This window comes from Salmo salar, chromosome ssa01, assembly GCF_905237065.1.
Source record: "Salmo salar chromosome ssa01, Ssal_v3.1, whole genome shotgun sequence".
Classification (NCBI taxonomy): domain Eukaryota; kingdom Metazoa; phylum Chordata; class Actinopteri; order Salmoniformes; family Salmonidae; genus Salmo; species Salmo salar.
Window position 1 is genome coordinate 138,389,722 of NC_059442.1, and position 26,428 is coordinate 138,416,149.

Sequence of the window (26,428 nt, forward strand, 5' to 3'; positions counted from 1 at the left end):
GGTTTGACTACAAATCGTGGTGAATCCTGCTCGCAGCGCCATCTGTTAGGTTCTTATTTTTCAGAGTAAATAACTCACGGACAACTAGAGAAGCTTTTTAGCCAAGTTTAATTCTGCCTAAAGGTTCTGTACAGCTGTAATTCAGACAGCAAAACATTTCTCAACATCAGTTATATACATCCCACTTAAGACACTCCTTCTCTCCAATCCTTACATTTTATGGTTCAACAGGAAAAGGGTAACAGGATACCAAACCCTTATTACTCCCTTAAAGGGATCTGACCTCACCTCCTGACCTTACCTAATCCACAGATGTTCATCTGTCTTTCCTGTATCAACACGGTGCTCTCCTCCCATCCCCCAACACATTCCAAAGCCACTGTCTTTCTACAGATCTCACTCCTTAATATAATATGCATCTGATCGATCATGTCTTTAATATCTCAATGTTCAAAATGTCGAATCCAACACGTTTGATGAACACAAACTATGTAGGTCTGCTGATATTCACGTCACCTTTCTCTCCCGTCTCAACCACCCTGCGCAGTGCCAAAAGCTGTCACGTTTACACTTGAGGGTCTTCGTTCTAAACCCGAGGAGAAGAAGCACAAACACTATATTTTTCAGGATGTTGTCTGCTATCAGCAAAGGCTTGCGGAATCCCTTCAAAACGTTCCATCAACAAGAACGTGTAACATTTATTAATTAAAAAATGTATGCATTCAAATCCTTTCCATTGTTTTAATCCTTTATTTCACTGAGGTGTAACCCATATGGTTAAAAGAAATTAATTGTACTTTTAATTTTTTTTTAAAAAATTTATATGTCACATATACTCTATATATGCTTCCAATAATTTCATGGGTAAACCTAATAATCAATGTTTCGGGGAATGCAGTGCCTTCTAGAGACTAATTAATTAACACAAATTATGCTGCTTGAGTGGAAACCCTGGATCAGATCACCAACCACTGACTCATTTAATCACTTAGCGGACTGTATGTTGAAGAGGAAGTCATTCACTGATCGGAGATTCAACAAGCTGTTTAATTTATCCATGTGCATTTTGTTCAGCCTCACCAATTTTGAGTTGTCATTGCTGGTCATTCACCACATTTGAGTTGGCTAATAAAGCAAAAGATAATTAGGGTTAATTGAAAATCACAATTAATTTATGATTAAATCAGTCATACTTCTGTGAAATATGAAAATGATAAAAAGGCGACTTAAACAGATGTTTTTTTATTTGTAAACAGAACAAAAAGATTTGAATTTAAAACACATTAATCAAAGTTGTCATGGTGACTCCACTGTAGGGAGCTGGCAGAATCTATATCCTCATCTTCTCATGATTGAGTTAAGTTTTTTCCGCATCAGTTGAGTTTGCCTAATCTGCATGGCAACTCCCAGGACCTTCTTCACTCTTGGGTCTGCACAGTACTTCCTCCCATTGGCATGTAATCTACAGTACAAGAAGAGAGTGAGACGTCGAGGGTGCATTCCAGATATAGGTACGTCTCTGATCTTTACAATGCCTGGAGAAGTATTTTGCATCTAATCAACCACATTAATGACAATGGAACTATAATCTGTATAGAAAATGTGTATCTGGAATACACTCGCGCCAGTCTTATGGTTATTGGCATGTGTAACAGAAGAAGTGAATAGGGAATCTTGAAAGATAAGACCAGAGGTGTCATACCCATAGATCTGTTCAGATTTGTCCATATGTTTTTCTCCAGATGTTAAATGATTTACTAAACTTCATTTTAAACCCACATTTTATAATTGTTTATATAAAAGATCTGTCAGCCGTATTTTGCGGAGGGAGCACAATGACTGGACCAGGCAAAGAGTACACCCCCACCCATTCTCCCCAGTAAGTGGTTCCTTCCTAGGTGCACCACGGAGCAAAGATATGGTAGACAGGACACTAGACACTATAGTGTGTGCAGACCACAGGCGGCCGGTAGCACCTTAATTGGGGAGGACGGGCTCATAGTAATGGCTGGAAGGAATATGTGGAATGGTATCAAAGACATCAAAAACATGGTTTCCATTTGTTTAATACCATTCCATTTACTCCATTCCAGTTATTATTATTATTATTATTATGAGATGTCCTCCCTTCAGCAGCCTCCTGTGGTGCAGACAGTATCAGTGGAGGAGGAGAAAGAGTTTGATATGATTTTAGCTGCAAGTGATGGGCAGGACTCGCAGGAGGTATGTTTGTAAATTAATTAGAACAAGCCATGTACCTATTTATTCCTTCATGATAAATACATTTTTTTTAAATTAAAAAATGTTTCTGTATAATACAAGCCACCTAGCAATTTTATGAAGTTGGCTTTAGCTAGTCAGCTAGATAGGTTCTCAATCCCCGAACCTCATAACTAGCTACCAAGCCATTTCAGGATAATCAAGTTAGACAAGCTACTCTATCTTTTCTGGCATGCCTATGGGGGTTGTTGTGTTAGCGAAGACAGTAGCCTGCCCTACATGCAGTGGTGTAAAGTACTTAATTAAAAATACTTTATAGTACTACTTAAGTAGTTTTTTAAATATTTTTGCCAACTTTTACTTCACTACATTCCTAAAGAAAAATAATGTACTTTCCACTCCATATATTTTCGATCAATAAAAAAAAAATAGCGATCAAATATCGATCAATAAAAAAATATATATAACAAAAATTGTGCTGTCTGGTTTGCTTAGTATAAGGAATTTGAAAGTATTTATGCTTTTGATACTTAAGTACATTTTAGCAATTCCATTTACTTGTGATACTTAAGTATATTTAAAACCAAATACTTTGACTTTTACTCAAGTAGTATTTTACTGGGTGACTGAGTCATATTCTATTAAAAAGGTATCTTTACTTTTATTCAAGTATGACAATTGAGTACTTTTTCCACCACTGCCTACATGCAATCTATATGCACTATTTTCTTTAGAGAAATTGTGACATTACAGGACAAGTGGTGAGGACTCACACAAGAGCGTCGATCTCACATGCACCATGGCTGTGTTGGACATCATATCGCTCCACTCGCATTAGTACGCTCAAAGGAATGTTCCTGGATGTCCCAACACAACATTTTGGAATGGCTCCTGAAAGAGGCAGTTATATAATTACAGTAACCATGTCAGAACTACACAAAGATCCAGAATTCACATGATATTCCTGAGTAACAGATGAATAACCAATCCCCAAAAATGCCTAATGAAAATCCATCAATACTGAATCAATTAAATTCCAGAGCAATTAAAAACCAGCAAGATCACACCCCTCAAGGACTGGAGTTGTGCACACAGTATATTAATACAATTTTCACTGGTGCATCACATTACCTTGGATGGAGTAGATGGTGAGACACAGCACAAAAGCCAGAACCCTGAGATCCATCAAGGAGATTTGGAGTCCTACAGTATCTGGTTGATTTAGATCTATGCCACTGTCTAATTTGGTTGCTTTAGATCTATGTCCCAGTGTCAGACTCCTGTTTGCCTGTTCTGATCTGTATACAACTCTGAATGTGGTCACTGGCTGGTAATATATAAGTTAAAAAACAAAACCACTCCTCTACAGGTCTGCGTGCCTATTGGCTGATTCTTTAACGGTAAAAAAAAACTCACTGATGACTGAAGTGAAAGAGAGCCATGATGTGTTAACACATGCAGATTTTATTATGAGGGAAGAAAAAAAAAAAAATTGACAACCAGATATCTAAAATGTAAACAAATAAAAATATTCAGTAAATCACAGAATTCCCACAGCATAATTTACATTTAAATAAACATATAAAACAACAATACAATCAGAAACATAAAACTCATTAACACATGTAAATTAAAATCGTTACAAAATAAAACATCAATAAAATACTAGTAAACAAGGAAGTATCTCCTTACAATTTGTTCATGGATAAAGCTTAGACAGAATATGGTCCAGTTAACTCATTCAGTTGGGGAAAAACAACAAATAGCATTAACTCCCTCCATCCCATGGGTTATGAATCTGTAACAGACAAAAAAAGGCTTAAGTCAGTGTAAACCACTACTTGATTCTGCTTGAAAAAGGTGTTGGTTATTTATATGTATATAAAATACATGCAGGAAGAAAGGCGTGCACACTCAGACAAGCACAACATTATGGTGTGTTATGTTTTGGGAGGCAGCGTGGGAATGTAATGAAATGTGAATGAATAGAGCTGACATCATTCCCTATTCTATATGATTGAGACATGTCTAAAAACAATATTTTGCACAATGTTATGCCATGCAAGACCTACCGGTCTTCCTCCAGGAGGGGTTGGTGGTACTGTGAGAGATAGAGGGGCTCTGATCCTGGCCATCTGGAAAATGCTGCAGAAACGTTTGACCCACGTTAAACAATTTAAAGGCAATGCTACCAAATACTAATTGAGTGCATGTAAACTTCTGACCCACTGGGAATGTGATGAAAATAAAAGCTGAAATAAATCATTTTCTACTATTATTCTGACATTTCACATTCTTAAAATAAAGTGGTGATCCTAACTGACCTAAGACAGGGCATTTTTATTAGGATTAAATGTCAGGAATCGTGAAAAAGTTTAAATGTATTTGGCTAAGGTGTATGTAAACTTCCGACTTCAACTGTATATATATCACGGTCGCAAGGCATATGAACTAACAGGTTATAGAGCAAACAACGCAATTATCACAACACATAGGTTGTAATATCTTATTTAATCCCCCCCCAGTGATTTTACCCACACCGCTATTGTTCATAAAGTCAGTGTCGTCCAAAACAGAGTTTGGTAAGTGACTGCGTCGCTTTGCATGGCCCGGTACCCTGGGCAGGCAGAGACATCCCCTAAGGAGGAGCAATAGAATGGTCAAAAATCTGTAAACCCCAACCACACGGGGCACCGGGGTCACTCAAAGAAAACTTGCCGACTGGAACCTCTTCCCCAGACAAGACGTGTGGTTAGTACTTGCCCTTTCTTGGGAAATAGCTACTCTAGTGAAAATGGAATTCCATAAAGTTATTCAACAAACTTGGACAGATTGCCAGGATATGGATTACATCTGACTAGTTTCTACTTGGGCTGTCAAACAATCAAACCTGAGACTGGTGTGTTGTTGGTAAGTAGCAGTGGTGTAGTGGCGCCTGGAGAAGTGGGTATACTCTAACTTTGACATATTTTCCCCAAACGGCCCGCCCAGCGAAGGAAAGGCGCCCTCTTATTAATTAAATGAGAAACCTGGATGTTTTACTTCATATTACGAGGCATGTTGCTTGCTTCAAAGTAGCCTATAGCCAAAATGCACCATAGAAATGTGGAGACAATTATTTTATAGACTTCCTCATATGCGTTCTCCTGTTCTATTGGTTTTCTTTCAACTTTCTTTCATTGTCTATCAGTCAAAGGCATTATCCTAGTTATATTAGCAACCCATGATGGTTGTTGCATCTTTAGATCTCCCCTCTTTCTACCTTTCCATCTCTGTCCATGAAACCGCTCGCATGAGTGGTGTGCATTTTAGAACGGTATTTATCCGTAAATTGAATTTTGGAACATTTGCGCGCAGATCTACCGCCGTGTGCACATTGCTGCACCTAAAATGTGAACGATGGAGCATTCTGAACTGCTCCATCAGCCTTACTATGGCTCCCGAGTGGTGCAGCGGTCTAAGGCACTGCATCTCAGTGCAAGAGGCGTCACTGCAGACACCCTGGTTCAAATCCAGGCTTTATCACATCCGGACTTGATTGGGAGTCCCATAGGGTGGCGCACAATTGTTCTTAACTGACTTGCCTAGTTAAATAAAGATTAAATAAAACAAATCCAAATTTGAGAGGAAGATATGCATTGCTAACATTGTACCTAACATGTTTGCTCCCTGTTAGCTAGCTAGCTCATAATCACGCAAACCTGATGACATGTTTGATGCATGTTGCCAGGTTGCTTTCAATAATGTTTCAACTCAAACTGGTTAGCTACTGTCCTTCTGTTGTGATTGAATGGCAAAAACACCCAAGAAACACCCACATCAAACCACACCCCCCCAAGACAATTAGTTTGCCTTCAGTCATGGCCGCTGGCATTTCTTAAATGAGCATTGATGAAAAACGAGGTCAAATCAGGAAGTGCAGATGCCCTTTAAATGGTTCAACAACACCATATAATGACTGCTATCTATACGCAGATGTACCTACACCAGTTCTAGCAATAGACCAAAATGTACCCAATCAGTTCTATAGACTGACATTTCAAGGTGTGTAATTTCATTGATAAACAATGATAACCTGGATCCAGCATTAATACATAGGCCATTCAACTCTACACCATGTGTTCAATCACACATTAAAGTCTGCCTCTACATCTCTCTTTCCCTCCATTTATCCATCCTTTCTCCCTCTTCTCATCATTGCCTCTCACCTGTTGGATCTGCTGGATCTCCCTCATAGCCAATCGGATGGAAGGATACAACCGGGGGAATGACCTGCTCTTGTGGTCAGTCTCATCCTCCTCTTCTTCCCCCTCTCCTCTCTCCCCTCTCCTCCCTCCGCGGGCCTCCCCTCCTCCAGCCTCGGCCCGGTGTCTTCGGTCAGATATCCGCCTGAGGACAGGGGGTCTCTGGGACTCCAGGCTGGGGCTCTGCCCCGGGGGCAGGAAGAGCCGCTGGAGCTCCAGGTGGACGGGGTCGGGGGTTGACTCGCCCTCCTCCCCAGACTTGGGGCTCCCGTGGTTGGCTGTAGCCAGGAGGTCCAGGCCCTTCAAGTCCTCGTAGTCTGTGTTCTGGTCACATGTCTGAAACAGCAGATTCAAATTTGCTTACATTAAATCTGAAACAGTCCATGCATGTAGATTGTAAAATACTTGCTATAAGCTTTCTGAAAAGCTTATGGCTCTTCCCAGACTACATAAATGTTTGATGACCCATTGTTACTGTTCAGTATTGCACACAGGTCCTGGCAGACCCTGTTCCAACTGTGGATATATTCAAGACAGTATTTGACAGGAGGCAGACCCTAAATGGGGTTTGACCCGATGCTGACCTGTCCACAGGGCGTGCTGAGCAGCTCGTTGAAGGGCTTGATGCCCACCTGGCTGTGGTGCTGCACCAGATCAGGCAGGGAGGGATGAGCCTTATCCTCCCCCAGGATCACATACTTCCCATTGGACTGCATCTCAATCATAAAGTGCCTGCAGCGGTTCGCCCCCCTGACAGCGGATAGACGGAGAGGCCAAGGTCAGAGGGTAAAGGGTACACATAGGTCACAAAGGATGAGGTCCAAACGGGAGGTTAGGGGTTTAATGTCTCCTGTGTCATTTGGTGGATGAATCTGTGTTTAAATCCAGTTTGTCATCCTCAGTCTTACTTATATGTTAGTGTGTAGCCCTCCCGGCTCTGTCCCACACGAATCAGAAAACAGCCCACAGGCTTGTCCGTCATCAGATCCTCTGCTTGTCTGTAAAGGAGACATACACAGTGAGACTTGTTAAAACCACAATGAAATCGGAATGAGAATTTGCGTACATGTGCATTTGACATCCTCTCTTACTGACCTGCGTGTAATCATGCCATGGAACCAGCAGGGGAAGGCTCCATTGTGGACCACCTTACGGGCCTGCGTCTCCTTGAACCAGCGGATGGTGTTCTTCCTCTTCTTGCTCCTCTCCCTGGCTCGCTCCTCTCCCCCTACCTGGCCCACCAGCTCAGCCAGTCCAATATGCACCTCCAGGTTATCAAAGGGAGTGGCCTTGGAGAGACAGAGGGAACCGTAAATCGTAGGGTCGTTTAAGGCTCAGTTTAGGGTCAAATTTAGTCATCAAAGACTGGTAATGGATGTCAGGGTATAGAGTGGGAGATCGATTGCCGAAGGGTACAAGATCAGTCAATAGCATGGTTCCCACCAACATGCTGTCTGTGGGCTAGCCAGTGCTTGCTAGCACCAGAGATATTTAAAACATTGAGGATCAACATGAGATTATTTCCTGCAAATTACTTCTTACAGTTCTCAATTAAAATCAAGGTTACCAGTGTAGACTCTTGAGTATGGCTCACCTCAAACTGTTTGCTGCGGGGCCGTGGGACAGGAGCCAGGTGGGTAGCAGTGGGCAGGATAGAGCGAGGCTGGGGCTGTGGCTTCTTTCTCCTGGGTAGGGGCACAGGTGGAGAGAATGGCCCTGAGACACACACCCACCCACCCCAGTTAACACAGCACTCAAAGCTACACTGGCAGTACTAAACATTAAGAACAACTGCTCTTTCAATCCCATCGACTGACCAGGTGACTCTAGGTGAAAGCTATGATTCCTTATTGATGTCACTTTTTAAATCCACTTCAATCAGTGTAGATGAAGGTGAGGAGACGGCTTAAAAATCCTTCTTTAACCTTTGAGACAATTGAGACATGGATTGTGTACGTGTGCCATTCAGAGGGTGAATGGGCAAGACAAAAGATTTAAGTGCCTTTGAACGGGGTATGATAGTAGGTGCCAGGCAGACTGGTTTGTGTCAAGAACTGCAACGTTGCGGTCTGTGTTTTCACACAACAGTTTCCCATGTGTATCAAGAATGGTCGACCACCCACAGGACTTGACATAACCATGGGAAGCATTGGAGTCAACATGGGCCAGCATCCCTGTGGAACGCTTTTGACACCCCTGGTGAATTGAGGCTGTTCTGAGGGCAAAAGGGGGTGGTGTAACTTAATATTAGGACAATGTTCTTAATGTTGTGTACACTCCGTGTATTCATACAGTGAGTGACAAGGATCATTACACATTCTTGAATGCTGAATTATTGATTTAAGTCATACTGAAATGTGTTTGTCAATGTGCACAGAGGGTTAGAGAGAGAGTTCGAAGAAGGGTGGAGGTAAAGAACAAAAATAGAACAGCGTTAGGGAGAAACAGAACAAGTAGGTGAATGTCAGTAAGGGAGATACAGTGCATTCGGAAAGTATTCAGACCCCTTGACTTTTTCCATGTTTCAGCCTTATTCTAAAATGGATTAAATAGTTATTTTTTTCTCTTCATCAGTCTATACACAATACCCCACAATGACAAAGCAAAACCAGGTTGTTAGATATTTATTTTCAAATTTATCAAAAAACTACTGAAACATCACATTTACGTATTCAGACAGCTTAATCAGTACTTTGTTGAAGCACCTTTGGCAGCGATTACAGCCTCGAGTCTTCTTGGGTATGATGCTACAAGCTTGGCACACCTGTATTTGGGGAGTTTCGCCCATTCTTCTCTGCAGAACCTCTGTTAGGTTGGATGGAGAGCGTTGCTGCACAGCTATTTTCAGGTTTCTCCAGAGACCGGGTTCAAGTCCAGGCTCTGGCTGGGCCACTCAAGGACATTGAGACTTGTCCCGAAGCCACTCCTGCGTTGTCTTGGCTGTGTGCTTAGGGTCGCTGTCCTGTTGGAAGGTGAACCTTCGCCCCAGTCTGAGGTCCGGAGTGCTCTGGAGCAGGTTTTCATCAAGGATCTCTGTACTTTGCTCCGTTCATCTTTTCCTCGGTCCTGACTAGTCTCCCAGTCACTGCTGCTGAAAAACATCCCCACAGCATAATGCTGCCACCACCATGCTCATAGGGATGGTGCCAGCTTTCCTCCAGACATGACACTTGGCATTCAGGCCAAAGAGTTCAATCTTGGTTTCATCAGACCAAAGAATCTTGTTTCTCATGGTCTGAGAGTCCTTTAGGTGCCTTTTGGCAAACGCCAAGCAGGCTATCATGTGCCTTTTACTGGGGAGTGGCTTCCGTCTGGCCACTCTACAGTAAAGGCCTGATTGGTGGAGAGCTGCAGAGATGGTTGTCCTTCTCGAAGGTTCACCCATCTCCACAGAGGAACTCTGGAGCTCTGTCAGAGTGACCATCGAGTTCTTGGTCACTTCCCTGACCAAGGCCCTTTTCAACCGATTGCTCAGTTTGGCTGGGCGGACAGTTCTAGAAAGAGTCTTGGTGGTTCCAAATTTCTTTTTAAGAATGACGGAGGCCATGGTGTTCTTGGAGACCTTCAATGCTGCAGACATTTTTTGGTACCCTTCCCCAGATCTGTGCCTTGACACAATCCTGTCTCGGAGGATTTTGCGTCGACCTCATGGCTTGGTTTTTGCTCTGACATGCACTGTCAACTGTGGGACCTTATATAGACAGGTGTGTGCCTTTCCAAATCATGTCCAATCAATTTAAATTTACCACAGATGGACTCCAATCAAGTTGTAAAAACATCAAGGAGGATCAATGGAAACAGGATGCACCTGGAGCTCAATTTCGAGGCTCATAGCAAAGGGTCTGAATACTTATGTAAATAAGGTATTTGTTTTCAATTTTTTTATAAATTTGCTAATTTTTCTAAAAAACTTTTTTTTAATACATTTTAGAATAAGGCGTAACAAAAAGTAACAAAAAGTGGAAAAAGGGAAGGTCTGAATACTTTCCTAATGAACTGTAGGTGAGTAAGAGAGGGAGAGAGAGATATTCTGCTTCCTTACTCTTGTTCTCCTGCTCCATGTCCAGTCGCCTCCTCATCTCCTCCTCCAGCTCCTGCCTCTTCTCCTCCTCCTCCCTGGCTTCTCTCTCCGCCCTCTCTCTCTGGGCCTGCCTCTGTCTGTGCACCTCCACCAGCAGGGACAAGTACTTCCTCCTGCAGCGCAGTGAACGGTAGTCTGCAACAGTGAGAATGTGAAGAGAGAGAGATGCAGTGATGAGACATAGAAAGGAGAGATGTAGGGAGGAGAGAAACATTACTAATGAATGGTATTTGTTATAAAGGACCACATTACGATGCAAAATGATGCTACAGTAAGCACAGGCCATGAAATCAAGATACCAGACAGTATGCCAGAGAAATTATCATCTATCTTGCAGTGGGGTGAGGGGTCGCAACGCAAAGACTGAAGGTCGCCCTTAAAACTGCATGCATCTTGCTGATGGTAATGTTTGTTTAATCATGTCCCATCATGATTTATTTCAATGTTTACTTCAATGATAATAACCTAGTCTAGCGACCTGAAAGGGTTTTTACCCTCAGGCCTGAGTTCCAAAGCAGCAACATCTCACAGATACCAATTCAATTACTTTGACAGACATTTGAGAGATTATGTTCCAGAGACTACAGTTTGTGGCCCTTACCTTTCTGGATGACAAGCGCTGCCTTGCCAAGTCTCTCTAACAGCCTGGCCAACTCCTCCTGGTGCCAATACTTAAAGAACATACGAGACGAGCTGCCACAAAAAGAGAGAGACAGTTTAAACAATGTTTATAGATATTGAGCGCTATTTGCACGGGGAATTGTTGCATAAAGCGCTGTTAAATCAGAGAGAAAATTAGAGAGAAAGATTTCCAATCAACTTCAGTACTGTCATTAAGCCATATTCATACACTATATATACAAAAGTATGTGGACACCCCTTAAAATTAGTGGATTCTGATATTTCTGCCACAACTGATGCTGACAGGTGTATAAAATCAAGCACACAGCCATGCAATCTCCATAGACAAAACAAACATTGGCTGTAGAATGGCCTTACTGAAGAGCTCAGTGAATTTTAACGTGGCACTGTCACAGGATTGTCAGTTTGTCAAATTTTTGCCCTGCTAGAGCTGCCCCGTTCAACTGTAAGTGCTGTTATTGTGAAGTGGAAAGGTCTAGGAGCAACAGCAGCTCATCTGTCATCTGTCCTCGGTTGCAACACTCGCTACCGAGTTCCAAACTGCCTCTGGAAGCAACATCAGCACAATAACTGTTTGTACGGAGCTTCATGAAATGTGTTTCCATGGTCGAGCAACCGATACATGCCTAACCACCATGCACAATGCCAAACGTTGGCTGGAGTGGTGTAAAGCTTACTGCCAATGGACTCTGGACCAGTGGAAACGAGTTCTCTGTAGTGATGAATCACACTTCACCATCTGGCAGTCCAACAGACAAATCAGTTTGGCGGATGCCAGGAGAACGGTACCTGCACAAATGCATAGTACCAACTGTAAAGTTTGGTGGAGGAGGAATAATGTTCTGGGGTTGTTTTCATGGTTTGGGCTAGACCCCTTAGTTCCAGTGAAGGGACATCTTAACGCTACAGCATACACATTGTAGACGATTCTGTGCTTCCAACTTTGAGGGAACAGTTTGGGGAAGGCCCTTTCCTGTTACAGCATGACAATGCTACTGTGCACAAAGCGAAGTCCATACAGAAAAGGTTTGTAGAGATCAGTGCGGAAGAACTTGACTGGCCTGCACACAGCCCTGACCTCAACCCCATCGAACACCTTTGGGATGAATTGGAACACCAACTGCAAGCCAGGCCTATTCGCCCAAAATCACTGCCTGACCTCACTAATGCTCTTGTGGCTGAATGGAAGCAAGTCCCCGCAGCAATGTTCCAACATCTAGTGGAAAGCCTTCCCAGAACAGTGGAGGTTGTTATAGCAGTAAAGGGGAGACCAACTCCATATTAATGTCAATGATTTTGGAATTAGATGTTCAACGAGCAGGTGTCCACATTCCTTTCGTCATGTAGTGTAATTTGTGGACATTTCTAAAGAGCCACACAGCAGGAGAAAGCAAGAGCAGGGACCGAGAGGGTGAAAGAGTACAATTGAGATAAAGATCTTTAGTCAATATAAACCCTGCGCTGTCCTCACAAGCCAAAGACAACACAGCTGTGAACTGAAGAATGAGCTGTTTTTGACAGACTGATTTTCAGTTGACAGTTTTATAAGACTGAATTTTAGACTAGGCGAGTTGGAACCTGGGAGAATTATTAGTAATGAGTGTTCCCACGTCTCAATGTAGGCAGCGATCCAAATATATTGAAACTGAAATCTAAATCAACTATTCACTGACTTGTTCCTTCCAGCATAAAAACATGAATCATCTGATTGGAATACAGCCTGAATGACATGCTTGGATGAAGTTATGAAAGCTTTGTTACAGGAAGATTCAGCAGTAAGTAAGTTAGTCTTCTCAGACGGATCGTGGCAAATCATTTTCTAGACCAATTCATTGAACACAACAAGGGCAACTAATGAAGCCTTACCCACACTTCCAGCCATGTATCTCAGTAGTGTTGAGGATGGACAGGCAGCTGAAAAAGACACCAACCACACAAGTTACATTTAATAAGATGGACAAATGTCTACGAAATCCCCTAACATGATGTTGGTGTGTGTCATCTTTTTTAATTGCAGGAATGAGTGCAAGTGTCTTTATACATACCTTTCCTTGGTTAGTGGTAAATCTGGCTTCATCAGCAGAATGTTGTACCTGAAGAGGGGAGACAGAAGATTTTAGCATGGTGTGCTGAAAATAAAACTGCAGTGCACAGCAATATCATACATCCAATTTTTTTGTTGGCCAAGATTGCAGTAGCCATGCTACAATTAATGCACACACACCTCTGAGCAAATTCTTTGAACGATGGTCGCCAGGAGAAGCCATCTCTTCGTATCCTGATGGTTTCTAGCAGGCCGTTGTATCTTAGCTGGAAACATTTCAATTATCCTTTGTTATCATATAATATATGTTCCACATACCCCAAGCAGAATCAGGTGTAATTGATGCCCATATCAGAGACCTACTGTACTTACTTTAACAACTAAATGCAATGTCAAAGCTGAACAGCAGGTGGCGATGTAACATAAAGCACAGTTATGATGGTGATAAGGGGGAGGGATTGTTTAAAAGAAAACGATTTAACCTAGTCTTGCTTATAGAGGGCAACAGAGCTACAGCAGAGAGCTCAATGATGAACAGTGTAAACATCTTATGCCATTATAACCACATACATATGTAATGAATAAGAAGTTAAATCAGCTTCAACACAGACTACCCACCACAATCTCAGTTATTTCAGTTATTAACCATTGTTTCCAAATCTACTTCCTATTAACACGCCACCCGTCAGTCAGTCAGACACTGACACACTAACCTAGTGCCTAGATGCTGCTGCTTAGCTAACCACTGATAACCATACCTGGGACTGGGTCTTGTTCATTAGGGCACACTGAAGCAAAACGCTTTGCAAAGTGTTTCTTATTGGTCAAGTTCAGATAGTTCCAGTCCGTTTTCTTCCATTTCATGCCTACTGAACACAACCCTCTCTGAAGTTGGCCCAAACCACAATATAGATCAATACTGTGTTTATAAAACTTTTAGCATTGAAAACTGTGCACTGTTCACATACACTACGCAGAGCAGTAGCAGAACAACTTCCGGTGCCGACAAAGATGGCCGCCTCGCTTCGCGTTCCTAGGAAACTATGCAGTATTTTGCTTTTTTATGTGTTACTTCTTACATTGTTACCCCAGGTAATCTTAGGTTTTATTACATACAGTCGGAAGGAACTATTGGATATAAGAGCAACGTCAACTCACCAACCAGAAATACGACTTTCCCGAAGCGGATCCTCTGTTTGGTCCACCACTCAGGACAATGGATCGGATCCCAGCCGGCGAGCCAAAACAACAGAGCCGCAGAAGAAGGGGCAGACGGAGCGGACTTCTGGTCAGGCTCCGTAGACGGGCACATCGCGCACCGCTCCCGAGCATACTACTCGCCAATGTCCAGTCTCTTGACAACAAGGTAGACGAAATCCAAGCAAAGGTAGCATTCCAGAGAGACATCCGAGACTGTAACGTTCTTTGTTTCACGGAAACATGGCTCACTCGAGACACGCTATCTGAGTCAGTACAGCCACCTGGTTTCTTCACGAATCGCGCCGACAGAAACAAGCATCTCTCTGGTAAGAAGAAGGGTGGGGGTGTATGCCTTATCATTAACGAGATGTGGTGTGATCATAACAACATACAGGAACTCAAGTCATTTTGTTCACCTGACTTAGAATTCCTCACTATCAAATGCCGACCGCATTATCTACCAAGATAATTATCTTCGATTATAATCACAGCCGTGTATACCCCCCCCCCAAGCAGACACATCGACGGCCCTGAAAGAACTTCACTGGACTCTATGTAAACTGGAAACCACATATCCTGAGGCTGCATTTATTGTAGCCGGGGATTTTAACAAGGCTAATCTGAAAACAAGGCTCCCCAAATTCTATCAGCATATCGGTTGTGCTACCAGGGCGGGCAAAACCCTAGACCACTGTTATTCTAACTTCCGCGACGCATATAAGGTCCTCCCCCGCCCTTCCTTTGGAAAAGCTGACCACGACTCCATTTTGTTGCTCCCAGCCGATAGACAGAAGCTAAAACCGGAAGCTCCCACCCTCCGGTCTGTTCAACGCTGGTCCAACCAATCGGATTCCACGCTTCAAGATTGCTTTGATCACGTGGACTGGGATATGTTCCGCATTGCTGCGAACAACAACATTGACGAATACGCTGACTAGGTGTGCGAGTTAATTTACAAGTGCATCGGTGATGTCGTACCAACAGCGTCTATTAACACATTCCCCAACCAGAAACCGTGGATTGATGGCAGCATTCACACAAAACTGAATGCGCGAACCATTGCTTTTAATCAGGGCAAAGTGACCGGAAACATGACCGAATATAAACAGTGTAGCTATTCCCTCCGCAAGGCAATCAAACAAGCTAAGCATCAGTACAGAGACAAAGTGGAGTCGCAGTTCAACGGCTCAGACACTAGAGGTATGTGGCAGGGTCTACAGTCAATCACGGAGTACAAAAGAAAAACCAGCCCCGTCGCAGATCACGATGCCTTGCTCCCAGACAGACTAAACAACTTTTTTGCTCGCTTTGAGGACAATACAGTGCCAGTAACACGGCCCGCTACCAAAACCTGCGGGCTCTCATTCACTGCAGCCAACGTGAGTAAAACATTTAAACGTGTTAACCCTCGCAAGGCTGCAGGCCCAGACTGCATCCCCAGAGCATGTGCAGACCAGCTGGCTGGTGTGTTTACAGACATATTCAATCAAACCTTATCCCAGTCTGCTGTCCCCACATGCTTCAAGAGGGCCACCATTGTTTCTGTTCCCAAGAAAGCTAAGGTAACTGAGCTAAATGACTATCGCCCTGTAGCACTCACTTCCGTCATCATGAAGTGCTTTGAGAGACTAGTCAAGGACCATATCACCTCCACCCTACCTGACAACCTAGACCCACTCCAATTTGCTTACTGACCCAATAGGTCCACAGACTACGCAATCGCCATCACACTGCACACTGCCCTAACCCATCTGGACAAGAGGAATACCTATGTAAGAATGCTGTTCATCGATTACAGCTCAACATTTAACACCATAGTACCCTCCAAACTCGTCATTAAGCTTGAGACCCTGGGTCTCGACCCCGCCCTGTGCAACTGGGTCCTGGACTTCCTGACGGGCTGACCCCAGGTGGTGAGTGTAGGTAACAACATCTCCACCCCGCTGATCCTCAACACTGGGTCCCCACAAGGGTGCGTTCTCAGGGTCCCCACAAGGGTGCGCCCTCTTCTGTACTCCCTGTTCACCCACGACTGCGTGGCCATGCACGTATCCAACTCAATCATCAAGTTTGCAGACGACACTACAGTGGTAGGCTTGATTACCAACAACGACGAGACAGCCTACAGGGAGGAGGTGCGGGCCCTCGGAGTGTGGTGTCAGGAAAATAACCTCGCACTCAATGTCAACAAAGGAGATGATCGTGGACTTCGGGAAACAGCAGAGGGAGCAGCCCCCTATCCACATTGACGGGACAGTAGTGGAGAGGGTGGAGAGTTTTAAGTTCTTCGGCGTACACATCACGAACAAAATGAAATGGTCCACCCACACAGACAGCGTGGTGAAGAAGGCGCAGCAGCGCCTCTTCAACCTTAGGAGGCTGAAGAAATGTGGCTTGTCACCAAAAACACTCAAACTTTTACAGATGCACAATCGAGTGCATCCTGTCGGGCTGTATCACTGCCTGGTACGGCAGCTGCTCCGCCCATAACCTGAAGGCTCTCCAGAGGGTAGTGAGGTCTGCAAAATGCATCACCGGGTGCAAACTACCTGCCCTCCAGGACACCTACACCACCCGATGTCACAGGAAGGCCAAAAAGATCATCAAGGACAGCAACCACCCGAGCCACTGCCTGTTCACCCCGCTAACATCCAGAAGGCGAGGTCAGTACAGGTGCATCAAAGCTGGAACCGAGAGACTGAAAAACTGCTTTTATCTCAAGGCCAGACGACTGTTATACAGCAATCACTAACATTGAGTGGCTGCTGCCAACATACTGACTCAACTCAAGCCACTTTAATAATGGGAAAATTGATGTAATCAATTTATCACTTGCCACTTTATATTAGATAATGTTTACATAACCTACATTATTCATCTCATATGTATATACTGTACGCCATACCATCTACTGCATCTTGCCATCTTGATGTAATTAGATGTATCACTAGCCACTTTATGTTTTCATAACCTACATTACTCATCTCATATGTATATACTGTACTCTATACCATCTACTGCATCTTGCCATCCTGATGTAATGTATCACTAGCCACCTTAAACAATGCTGCTTTATATGTTTTCATACCCATCTCATATGTATATACTGTACTCTATACCATCTATTACATCTTGCCTATGCCGTTCGGCCATCACTCATTTATATATTTTTATGTACATATTCGTATTCATTCCTTTACACTTGTGTGTACAAGGTAGTTGTTGTGGAATTGTTAGATTACTTGTTAGATATTACTGCATGGTCGGAACTAGAAGCACAAGCATTTCGCTACACTTGCATTAACACCTGCTAACCATGTGTATGTGACCAATACATTTGATTTGATTCCGTTCAAAAGTTTGGAGTCACTTAGAAAGGTCCTTGTTTTTGAAAGAAAAGCACATTTTTTTGTCCATTCAAATATCATCAAATTGATCAGAAATACAGTGTAGACATTGTTAATGTTGTAAATGACAATAGTAGCTGGAAACGGCAGATTTTTTATGGAATATCTACATAGGCGTACAGAGGCCCATTATCAGCAACCATCACTCCTGTGTTCCAATGGCACGTTGTGTTAGCTAATCCAAGTTCATCATTTTAGAAGGCTAATTGATCATTAGAAAACCCTTTTGCAATTATGTTAGCACAGCTGAAAACTGTTATCCTGATTAAAGAAGCAATAAAATTGGCCTTTAGACTAGTTGAGTATCTGGAGCATCAACATTTGTAGGCTCGATTACAGGCTCAAAATGGCCAGAAACAAATAACTTCCTTCTGAAACTCGCCAGTCTGTTCTTGTCTGAGAAATTAAGGCTATTCCATGCGAGAAATTGCCAAGAAACTGAAGATCTCAACGTCAACAGTGAAGAGGCGACTCCGGGATGCTGGCCTTCTAGGCAGAGTTCCTCTGTCCAGTGTCTGTGTTCTTTTGCACATCTTAATATTTTATTGGCCAGTCTGAGATATGGCTTTTTCTTTGCAACTCTACAATGTAGATATTCCACAAACAATCTGCCGTTTCCAGCTACAATAGTCATTTACAACCTTAACAATGTCTACACTGTATGCCTGATCAATTTTATTTTCATGGACAGAAAATGTGCTTTTCTTTCAAAACAAGGACATTTCTAAGTGAACCCAAACTTTTTAACGGTAGTGTAGCTTTTGTAATGAACCATTTCCTTAGCTTTTGAAAGCATTGATTATTCTTAAAAAGGGATCAAACCGTAAATGCACAAAACGACTTGTGTTATTTCAGGCCTATGCATCCAGCATAGGAAATAATCTAGCTAAAGGAAATACTGAAGCTTTGGCTGCTACCTTCATCGCCAATGTAAGATAGACATGCCTACAGTACATTAAAATAATATATTAAATATTGGTTCTCACCTGGTCCATGACTATTTTGTTGTCCACCTGATCAGGAAGCTTGCTGCCGTTAGGTTTGATGCAGCGGACAAAGTGAGGACTGGCAACAAACATCTTCTCCATCAGCACAGCCAGAGAGTGCTGAAGGTATGACACACTAACCATTATCTGTGCATATTTATTTTACAGCAGTTCAGTCTATAGGTAGGCATAGTTACAGGGGTTTTCAGTATTGTTCATACATAATTTTTCAATCTAACGCTCAGAAATAAGAAATGTATAAATCCAGATGTGTAACATAAAGTCAACGTCCGCCTTACCTTAAACTGGGCCCCCACCGACTGTTTCCTAGTTGAGTTAAAGTTGTCATCTGCCTGTTGCATGAGCTGAAAGAAAAATTACTAAACATCTTCTAAACCCACATTCTGGCTCTGACTTGCACTGTAAGAAAGGTCCAAATATGACCCTGGCTGTTTGGAACCTAAAGTAATTCATTCTACAGAATCTACTGTATATCATATTCTGTTACGTTTGGTGAATTTTTTTCAAACTGGACTTCTGAATATTTTATGATCTACAGTGCCTACCTTGGCTTTGCGTGGCATCAAGGTGCCCGTCCTGGAAATTGTGGCTGAAAAGACATCAAATATGAATCATAAGTGAATAATATATGCCAGATGCCAGACAGACAGTGATCAATGTTTTAAACTAGAACAATTCTCAAACTGAGTCTGTGAATGGTATGTTGCTGGTTTCAGATAAGAGTACCCATTTATTATTTTTAATAGATACAGTTTAACATTCACGGTGTACACAGACGTACAGTACCAGTCAAAAGACACCTACTCATTCAAGGGTTTTTCTTTATTTTGACTATTTTCTACATAGTAGAATAATAGTGAAGACATTAAAACTATGAAAAAACATATAGAATAATGTCGTAATAAAAAAAAAGGGTTAAATCAAAATATATTTTATATTTGAGATTCTTCAAAGTAACCACTCTTTGCCTTTATGACAGCTTTGCACACGCTTGGCATTCTCTCAACCAGCTTTATGAGGAATGCATTTCCAGAGTCTTGAAGGAGTTCCCACATATGCTGAGTACTTGTTGGCTGATTTTCCTTTACTCTGCGGTCCAACTCATCCCAAACCATCTCAAATTGAGTTGACAACGGGTGAGTGTGGAGGTCAGGTCATCTGATGCAGCACTCCATCACACTCCTTGTTGGTCAAAAAGCCCTTACACAGCCTGGACGTGTGTTTTGGGTCATTGTCCTGTTGAAAAACAAAATGATAGTCCCACTAAGCGCAAACCAGATGGGATGGCATATCGCTGCAGAATGCTGGGGTAGCCATGCTGGTTAAGTGTGCCTTGAATTCTAAATAAAACACAGTGTCACGAGCAAAGCATCCCCACACCATCACACTTCCTAATCCATGCTTCACAGTGGGAACCACACATTTAGAGATCATCCATTCACCTACTCTGCATCTCACAAAGACCCAGCGTTTGGAACCAAAAATCTCAAATTTGGACTCATCAGACCAAAGGACAGATTTCCACTGGTCTAATGTCCATTGCTCATGTTTCGTGGCCCAAGCAAGTCTCTTCCTCTTACTGGTGTCCTTTAGTAATGGTTTCTTTGCAGCAATATGACCATGAAGGCCTGATTCACGCAGTCCCCTCTGAACAGTTGATGTTGAGATGTGTCTGTTACTTGAACTCTGAAGCATTCATTTGGGATGCAATTTCTGAGGCTGGTAACTCTAATGAACTTATCCTCAGCAGCAGAGGTAACGCTGGGTCTTCCTTTCCTGTGGCAGTCCTCAGAGACAGTTTCATCAGGATTGTTTTACGGTGGAGATATGGTTTTTCTGTTGCAGTCATACGCAATGTTCTTGGTTGGTCATCAATCGACAAGATAATTGAAAAAAACATGCTTATTTTATTTCATAATATACATCATTTAAAACGGCCAAGTACAATTCACAACGGTAATCAGTTGGTAAGAGACAGACATTCCGTAAATACTAGGAATAGATTGTCCACCATCTATGCGTTATCCAGACAGAAAAGAGAAATAGGCAAAAGAACATTTCGATTTAGAGCAATAAAGAAATGGAATAAATTAACTGAGCAAACCAGAAACCTTTCAATATATAAATTTAAACATTATTTTAAAACAATTTAAATATAATACACAGAAATGTTGTGGGATTACAGTAGATGAAGAATTCATATTTTTTAGATTGATTATTTATTGGTTTATTACGTTAGTATATTATGTATGTTTGTAATAGTGTGTTATATGTGAAATTGTGTTCGTATATAAATTGTATTTTAATATTTAAGGACTCTTGGAAGATTAGTCCAAATGGGGACTAAAAGAGATCCAAATAAAATAAAATAAAATCAGTGCTTGATGGTTTTTGCAACTGCACTTGAAAAAACTTTCAAAGTTCTTAAACTTTTCTGGACTGACTGACCTTCATGTCTTAAAGTAATGATGGACTCATTTCTCTTTGCTTATTTGAGCTGTTCTTGACATAATATGGACTTGTTCTTTTACCAAATAGGGTTATCTTCTTATACCACTCCTACTTTGTCACAACACAACTGATTGGCTCAAACGCATTAAGGAAAGAAATTCTACAAATTAACTTTTAACAATGCACACCTGTTTGTTGAAATGCATTCCAGGTGACTACCTCATGAAGCTGGTTGAGAGAATGCCAAGAGTGTGCAAAGCTGTCATCAAGGCAAAGGGTGGCTACTTTGAAGAATCTCAAATATATTTTGATTTGTTTAACACTTTTCCATATGTGTTATTTCATAGTTTTGATATCTTCACTATTATTCTACAATGTAGAAAATAGAAAAAATAAATAAAAACCCTTGAATGAGTAGGTGTGTCCAAACCTTTGACTGGTACTGTACATAAATCAGCGATTGTGCAGTAATAAAAGTATGGGTCATTTCTGGCAAAGTGCAGAGCTGTTGAATACAGAAACATTCAGATTCCCTCATGTACCTGCGAAGAGGAGACTGAGTAGGGGCGTGACACTGTTAATGAAGAGGCTTCTGATGCTGGCTGGGATGGTGTCTCTGTTCTTCTCTAGGAAGCCTAGTCCATTATACTGGACCTGGACACAGAAAGGAGAGAATTAACTATGCTTCATAACCACACTCATAATGAGTTATAATACAGTTATGATGTAGTATAGATGCAGTCATAAACACACAACTCCTAATGCATTATACAAGTAACTGTCCAGTGAAAATCTCCCTTTTAAGAGTTAATATTAACTCAAACCCAAATAATGTTGTTGACTCATCCTATACTCGTATTTGTGCCCAGAGCTCAAATCCTGAGAAGGATGAGCTGGCCAATCAGCGGTCTACTTGAATATTTGTATGAATATTTTTAAAGACCGGTGTGCGCCCACATTACATTTGCAGAAAAGCTGCTTTTTAACATAATTAATTATAGATCAAATTTAATAGAAAACTGGAAATACTGGACAGTTCGATGAACTATTATTATAAAGTAAAGTATGAATGTAACCTCACCTTCCCAGCATAGTGAACCACAGTGAAGAGTGGGCTATGACTACGGACCACCTCATAGTGGGGGCTGCTTTTAAATTTACTGTTCAACTTGTCCACAAAGTCTCTGTCTGACGCCTGAGGGCACAAATAGTGAAAAGAAATTAGAATGAATACATATACATTAAGACAAAGATGTAGGGGAGGGTAATTTCCCAAAAAACTGTATGGAGACCACTTAGGTACCTGGGGAAAGGCACTCTGCTCATCCAGGAGAGAAAGGATTCCAATGGGTTTAGTGAGGAACAGGTCCTGCGGGAGAGAAGCACATCAAATTAATTAGTTGTATATGAGACAAGGAAAAACACCTAAACAAATACATTCCTTTACTGTGAAAATGCATATTTGAGTTAATCTTGCCAACTGTTAACTGGGTGAAACATGGTACACAACTACATGACTTTAAAACATGCCTTCTCACAGTACATGGATAATATATTTTAGTCCTATCCTGAAAACCTTGTTCCCCGATCTTCATTGACTATGGCCCCTGCACTGTAAAATGCTCTACAAGTTGTATAGTGCTCTGTAGGCATTAGGACTGAGAGTGGGTTCACAGAACAGGACATGTGGATCCAGGTTGTGCATTACTCGCCCTAGGCCCAATCCTAACTCGAGTTAGAATCCTTCCCACAACAACTAATGTGTCCATCTTATCCCATAGCTTACAGACTGGCTGTACTCATACCTTCAGCATTGGACAGGGACACTATTCTCAGCCAAATTAAACCAGTGGCTTCCATATAGACAGATGATGCCACAGGCTAAAAGCAGAAGTGCCCATTAAGCTCCTGGTATGTGACTGAACACTGCCCCGTCAGCATTACCCCTTCCTGGGGTCTCGGTCACTTTGTTCTGTTCTGTCTGGCAGACTCACACTGTGTTTAAACAACCAGTCTGTGTTATTACTGAGAGAGGTGGGAGGGAAAGGGAGAGAGGGAGGGTGTAAAAAGGGGGACAGAAAAAAGGTTGAGAGAGAAAAAGAGTACTAAGTGATGAGAAACGAGAGGAAATGTATTTTTACCAGGATAGGCTTGTTGTCTTTGAAGGAAATGGATTCCCACTCGATGCCCTCCTCCTTGTATTCATTCTGCTCCATCAGAAAGATGTGCTGCAGGACAACAAATACATACGACGACGTATGAACAGAAAACAAAATTACAACAGGTATTCACACTTTCAGAAGTGCTTTGGTCACAGGAGAACATCTTTCATAGGATCAAATTGGCTTTGCCTAATCATTTCATTAGAAGATGGCACATTCAATTGTGTGTGGCTTTCAGTCACAAAATTGCCATAAGAAGCCTTATGCATTTAATTACACTGAACCAAAATATAAATGCAACATGTAAAGTGTTGGTCCCTTGTTTCATGAGCTGAAATAAAAACACCCAGAAATGTTCCGTACGCAAAAAAAGCTATTGCTCTGTTTATATCCCTGTTAGTGAGCATTTCTCACCTGACATGTGTGGCATATCAAGACGCTGATTAAACAGCATGGTCATTAAACAGGTGCATCTTATGCTCTCGACAATAAAAGGCCACTCTAAAATGTGCAGTTTTGTCATACAACACAATGCCACAGATTTGTCAAGTTTTGAGGGACCGTGCAATTGGCAAGCTGACTGCAGGAATGTCCACCAGAGCTGTTGCCAAATAATTTGATGTTAATTTCTCTACCATAAGCCACCTCAAATGTTGTTTTAGATAATTTGGCAGTACGTCCAACCAGTCTCACAACCACAGACCACATGTAACCACGCTAGTCCAGGACCTCCACATCCGGTTTCTTCACCGGCGGGATCGTCTGAGACCAGCCACCCAGACAGCTGATTAAACAGAGTTTGCACAACCAAAGAATTTCTGCACAAACTGTCAGAAACCATCTCAGTGAAGCTCATCTGCGTGCTCGTTGATCTCACCAGGGTCTTGACCTGACTCCAACTTCAGAGAGCAAATGCTTACCTTCGATGGCCACTGGCACACTGGAGAAGTGTGCTCTTCATGGATGAATCCCGGTTGCAACTGTACCGGGCAGATGGCAGATGTGGGCGTCATGTGGGCCAGCAGTTTGCTGATGTCAACATTGTGAACAGAGAGCCCCATGGTGGTGGTGGGGTTATGGTATGGGCAGGCATAAGCTACGGACAATGAACACAATTGCATTTTATAGATGGCAATTTGAATGCACAGAGATACTGTTACGAGAACCTGAGGCCCATTGTGGTGCCATTCTTCCTCCCAATGTCCACATCGCAAGGATCTGTTCACAATTTCTGGAAGCTGAAAATGTCCCAGGTCTTCCATGGCCCGCATACTCACCAGACATGTCACCAATTGAGCATGTTTGGGATGCTCTGGATCGACACGTACGACAGCGTGTTCCAGTTCCAACAATATCCAGCAACTTCACAAAGCCATTGAAGAGTAGTGAGTCAATATTCCACAGCACACAATCAACAGCCTGATCAACTCTATGTAAAGGAGATGTGTCGCGCTGCATGAGGCAAATGGTGGTCACACCAGATACTGACTCTTTTTCTGATTCATTTTAAGGTATCCGTGACCAACAGATGCATATCTCTATTCCCAGTCATGTGAAATCCATAGATTAGGGCGTAATGAATTTCTTTCATTTGACTGATTTCCTTATATGAACTCTAACTCAGTAAAAAAATTGAAATTGATGCATGTGCAGTTTATATTTTTTGTTCAGTGTAAATAATGTAGTCCACTCCAATAGAATGACAGCACAAACATTAAGAACACCTGCTCTTTCAATGACATAGATGAATCCAGTTGAAAGCTATGATCCCTTGTTGATGTAACCTTTTAAATCCACTTCATATCAGTGTAGATGAAGGGGAGGAGACAGGTTAAAGAAGCATTTTTAAGCCTTGAGACATGGATTGTGGATGTGTGCCATTCAGAGGGTGAATGGGCAAGACAAAAGATTTAAGTGCCTTTGAACAGGGTACGCTGCTGGGTTTCTCACGCACAACAGTTTCCTGTGTCTATCAAGAATGGTCCACCACCCAAAGGACATCCAGCCAACTTGACACAACTGTGGGAAGCATTGGAGTCAACATGGGCCAGCATTCCTGTAGATCGCTTGATACCTTGTAGAGTCCATGCCCCGACGAATTGAGGCTGTTCTGAGGGCAAAGGGGGGGGTGCAACTCAATATTAGGAAATTGTTCTTAATGTTTTGTACACTCAGCGTAAATAATGCAGTGTAGTGATCCGACAGGGATAAATAATCAGAAGCAGATTTCTACCCCCCCCAGCGAAGCACTCAAAAGCTGCAAATGACAGAGTGGAAAATGTGCTGCCATTTGAGAAAGCGGAATAAGAGATTAAACACAGATCCCCTATCATATAAACATTTTGTACGCCAAAAAGAACCGGGATTAAGGGAGATTTCATGTCTGGTGGTGATGAGGCCTCACGTTTCAGGCCTAAGGGAGAAAGTAAAGCCTGCGCTTCCTGATCTGGTGTTATGTTTATCAATGTGTAAGTCAAGTGTATCAGGAAATCTACTCAAAAAAGGTTTGTGGGTATTTGTTGAATTGTTTTCTTCCTATGGCATTTGTATCAAATACTGTTTGTGAGACTTGTGGACAATACTTTTGAACCAATATACTCAGTGCTCACATGGCTCTGAAAAAAGGCCCAACAGGTAAATTGTGTAATATTAACTAGTAAAGCGTGGTGCTCTAAACTACAGCAGCATGACTAGTAAAAATAAGCTGTCTTTAACTCCAGAATCACATGGATATGTACAGTGTCTTCAGAAAGTGTGCATACCCCTCGACTTATTCCAGAGTTTGTTGCGTTACAGCCTGAACTGAAAATTGATAAAATATGTTTTTTTCTCACCCATCTACACACAACACTCAATGTTTGCAAATGTATTGAAAAATAAATACAGAAATAGGACATTTACATAAGTATTCACACCCCTGAGTCAATACTTTGTAGAAGCAGCTTTGGCAGCAATTACAGCTGTGAGTCT

The 26,428-nt window shown here is 42.1% G+C and overlaps 1 protein-coding gene across 1 annotated transcript in view; it reads right to left on the reverse strand.

Annotated features, from left to right (window-relative positions):
* Nucleotides 1-3,648: 3,648 nt before the first annotated feature.
* LOC106565566 (myosin-IIIb) overlaps nt 3,649-26,428 on the reverse strand; it is a 54,769-nt gene continuing 31,989 nt past the window's right edge. Inside the window, exons 12-30 of the mRNA XM_014132834.2 lie at nt 23,438-23,524; nt 22,600-22,665; nt 22,378-22,491; nt 21,839-21,950; nt 19,391-19,434; nt 19,124-19,189; nt 18,825-18,944; nt 13,412-13,497; nt 13,233-13,280; nt 13,054-13,101; nt 11,147-11,238; nt 10,507-10,680; nt 8,059-8,180; nt 7,560-7,753; nt 7,373-7,462; nt 7,049-7,214; nt 6,429-6,800; nt 4,293-4,365; nt 3,649-4,018 (exon numbers count right to left, since the gene is read on the reverse strand). Of these exons, the coding sequence (XP_013988309.1) occupies nt 4,011-4,018; nt 4,293-4,365; nt 6,429-6,800; nt 7,049-7,214; nt 7,373-7,462; nt 7,560-7,753; nt 8,059-8,180; nt 10,507-10,680; nt 11,147-11,238; nt 13,054-13,101; nt 13,233-13,280; nt 13,412-13,497; nt 18,825-18,944; nt 19,124-19,189; nt 19,391-19,434; nt 21,839-21,950; nt 22,378-22,491; nt 22,600-22,665; nt 23,438-23,524 (2,082 nt within the window). The 3' untranslated portion in view covers nt 3,649-4,010. The remainder of the gene's footprint in view (nt 4,019-4,292; nt 4,366-6,428; nt 6,801-7,048; nt 7,215-7,372; nt 7,463-7,559; nt 7,754-8,058; nt 8,181-10,506; nt 10,681-11,146; nt 11,239-13,053; nt 13,102-13,232; nt 13,281-13,411; nt 13,498-18,824; nt 18,945-19,123; nt 19,190-19,390; nt 19,435-21,838; nt 21,951-22,377; nt 22,492-22,599; nt 22,666-23,437; nt 23,525-26,428) is intronic.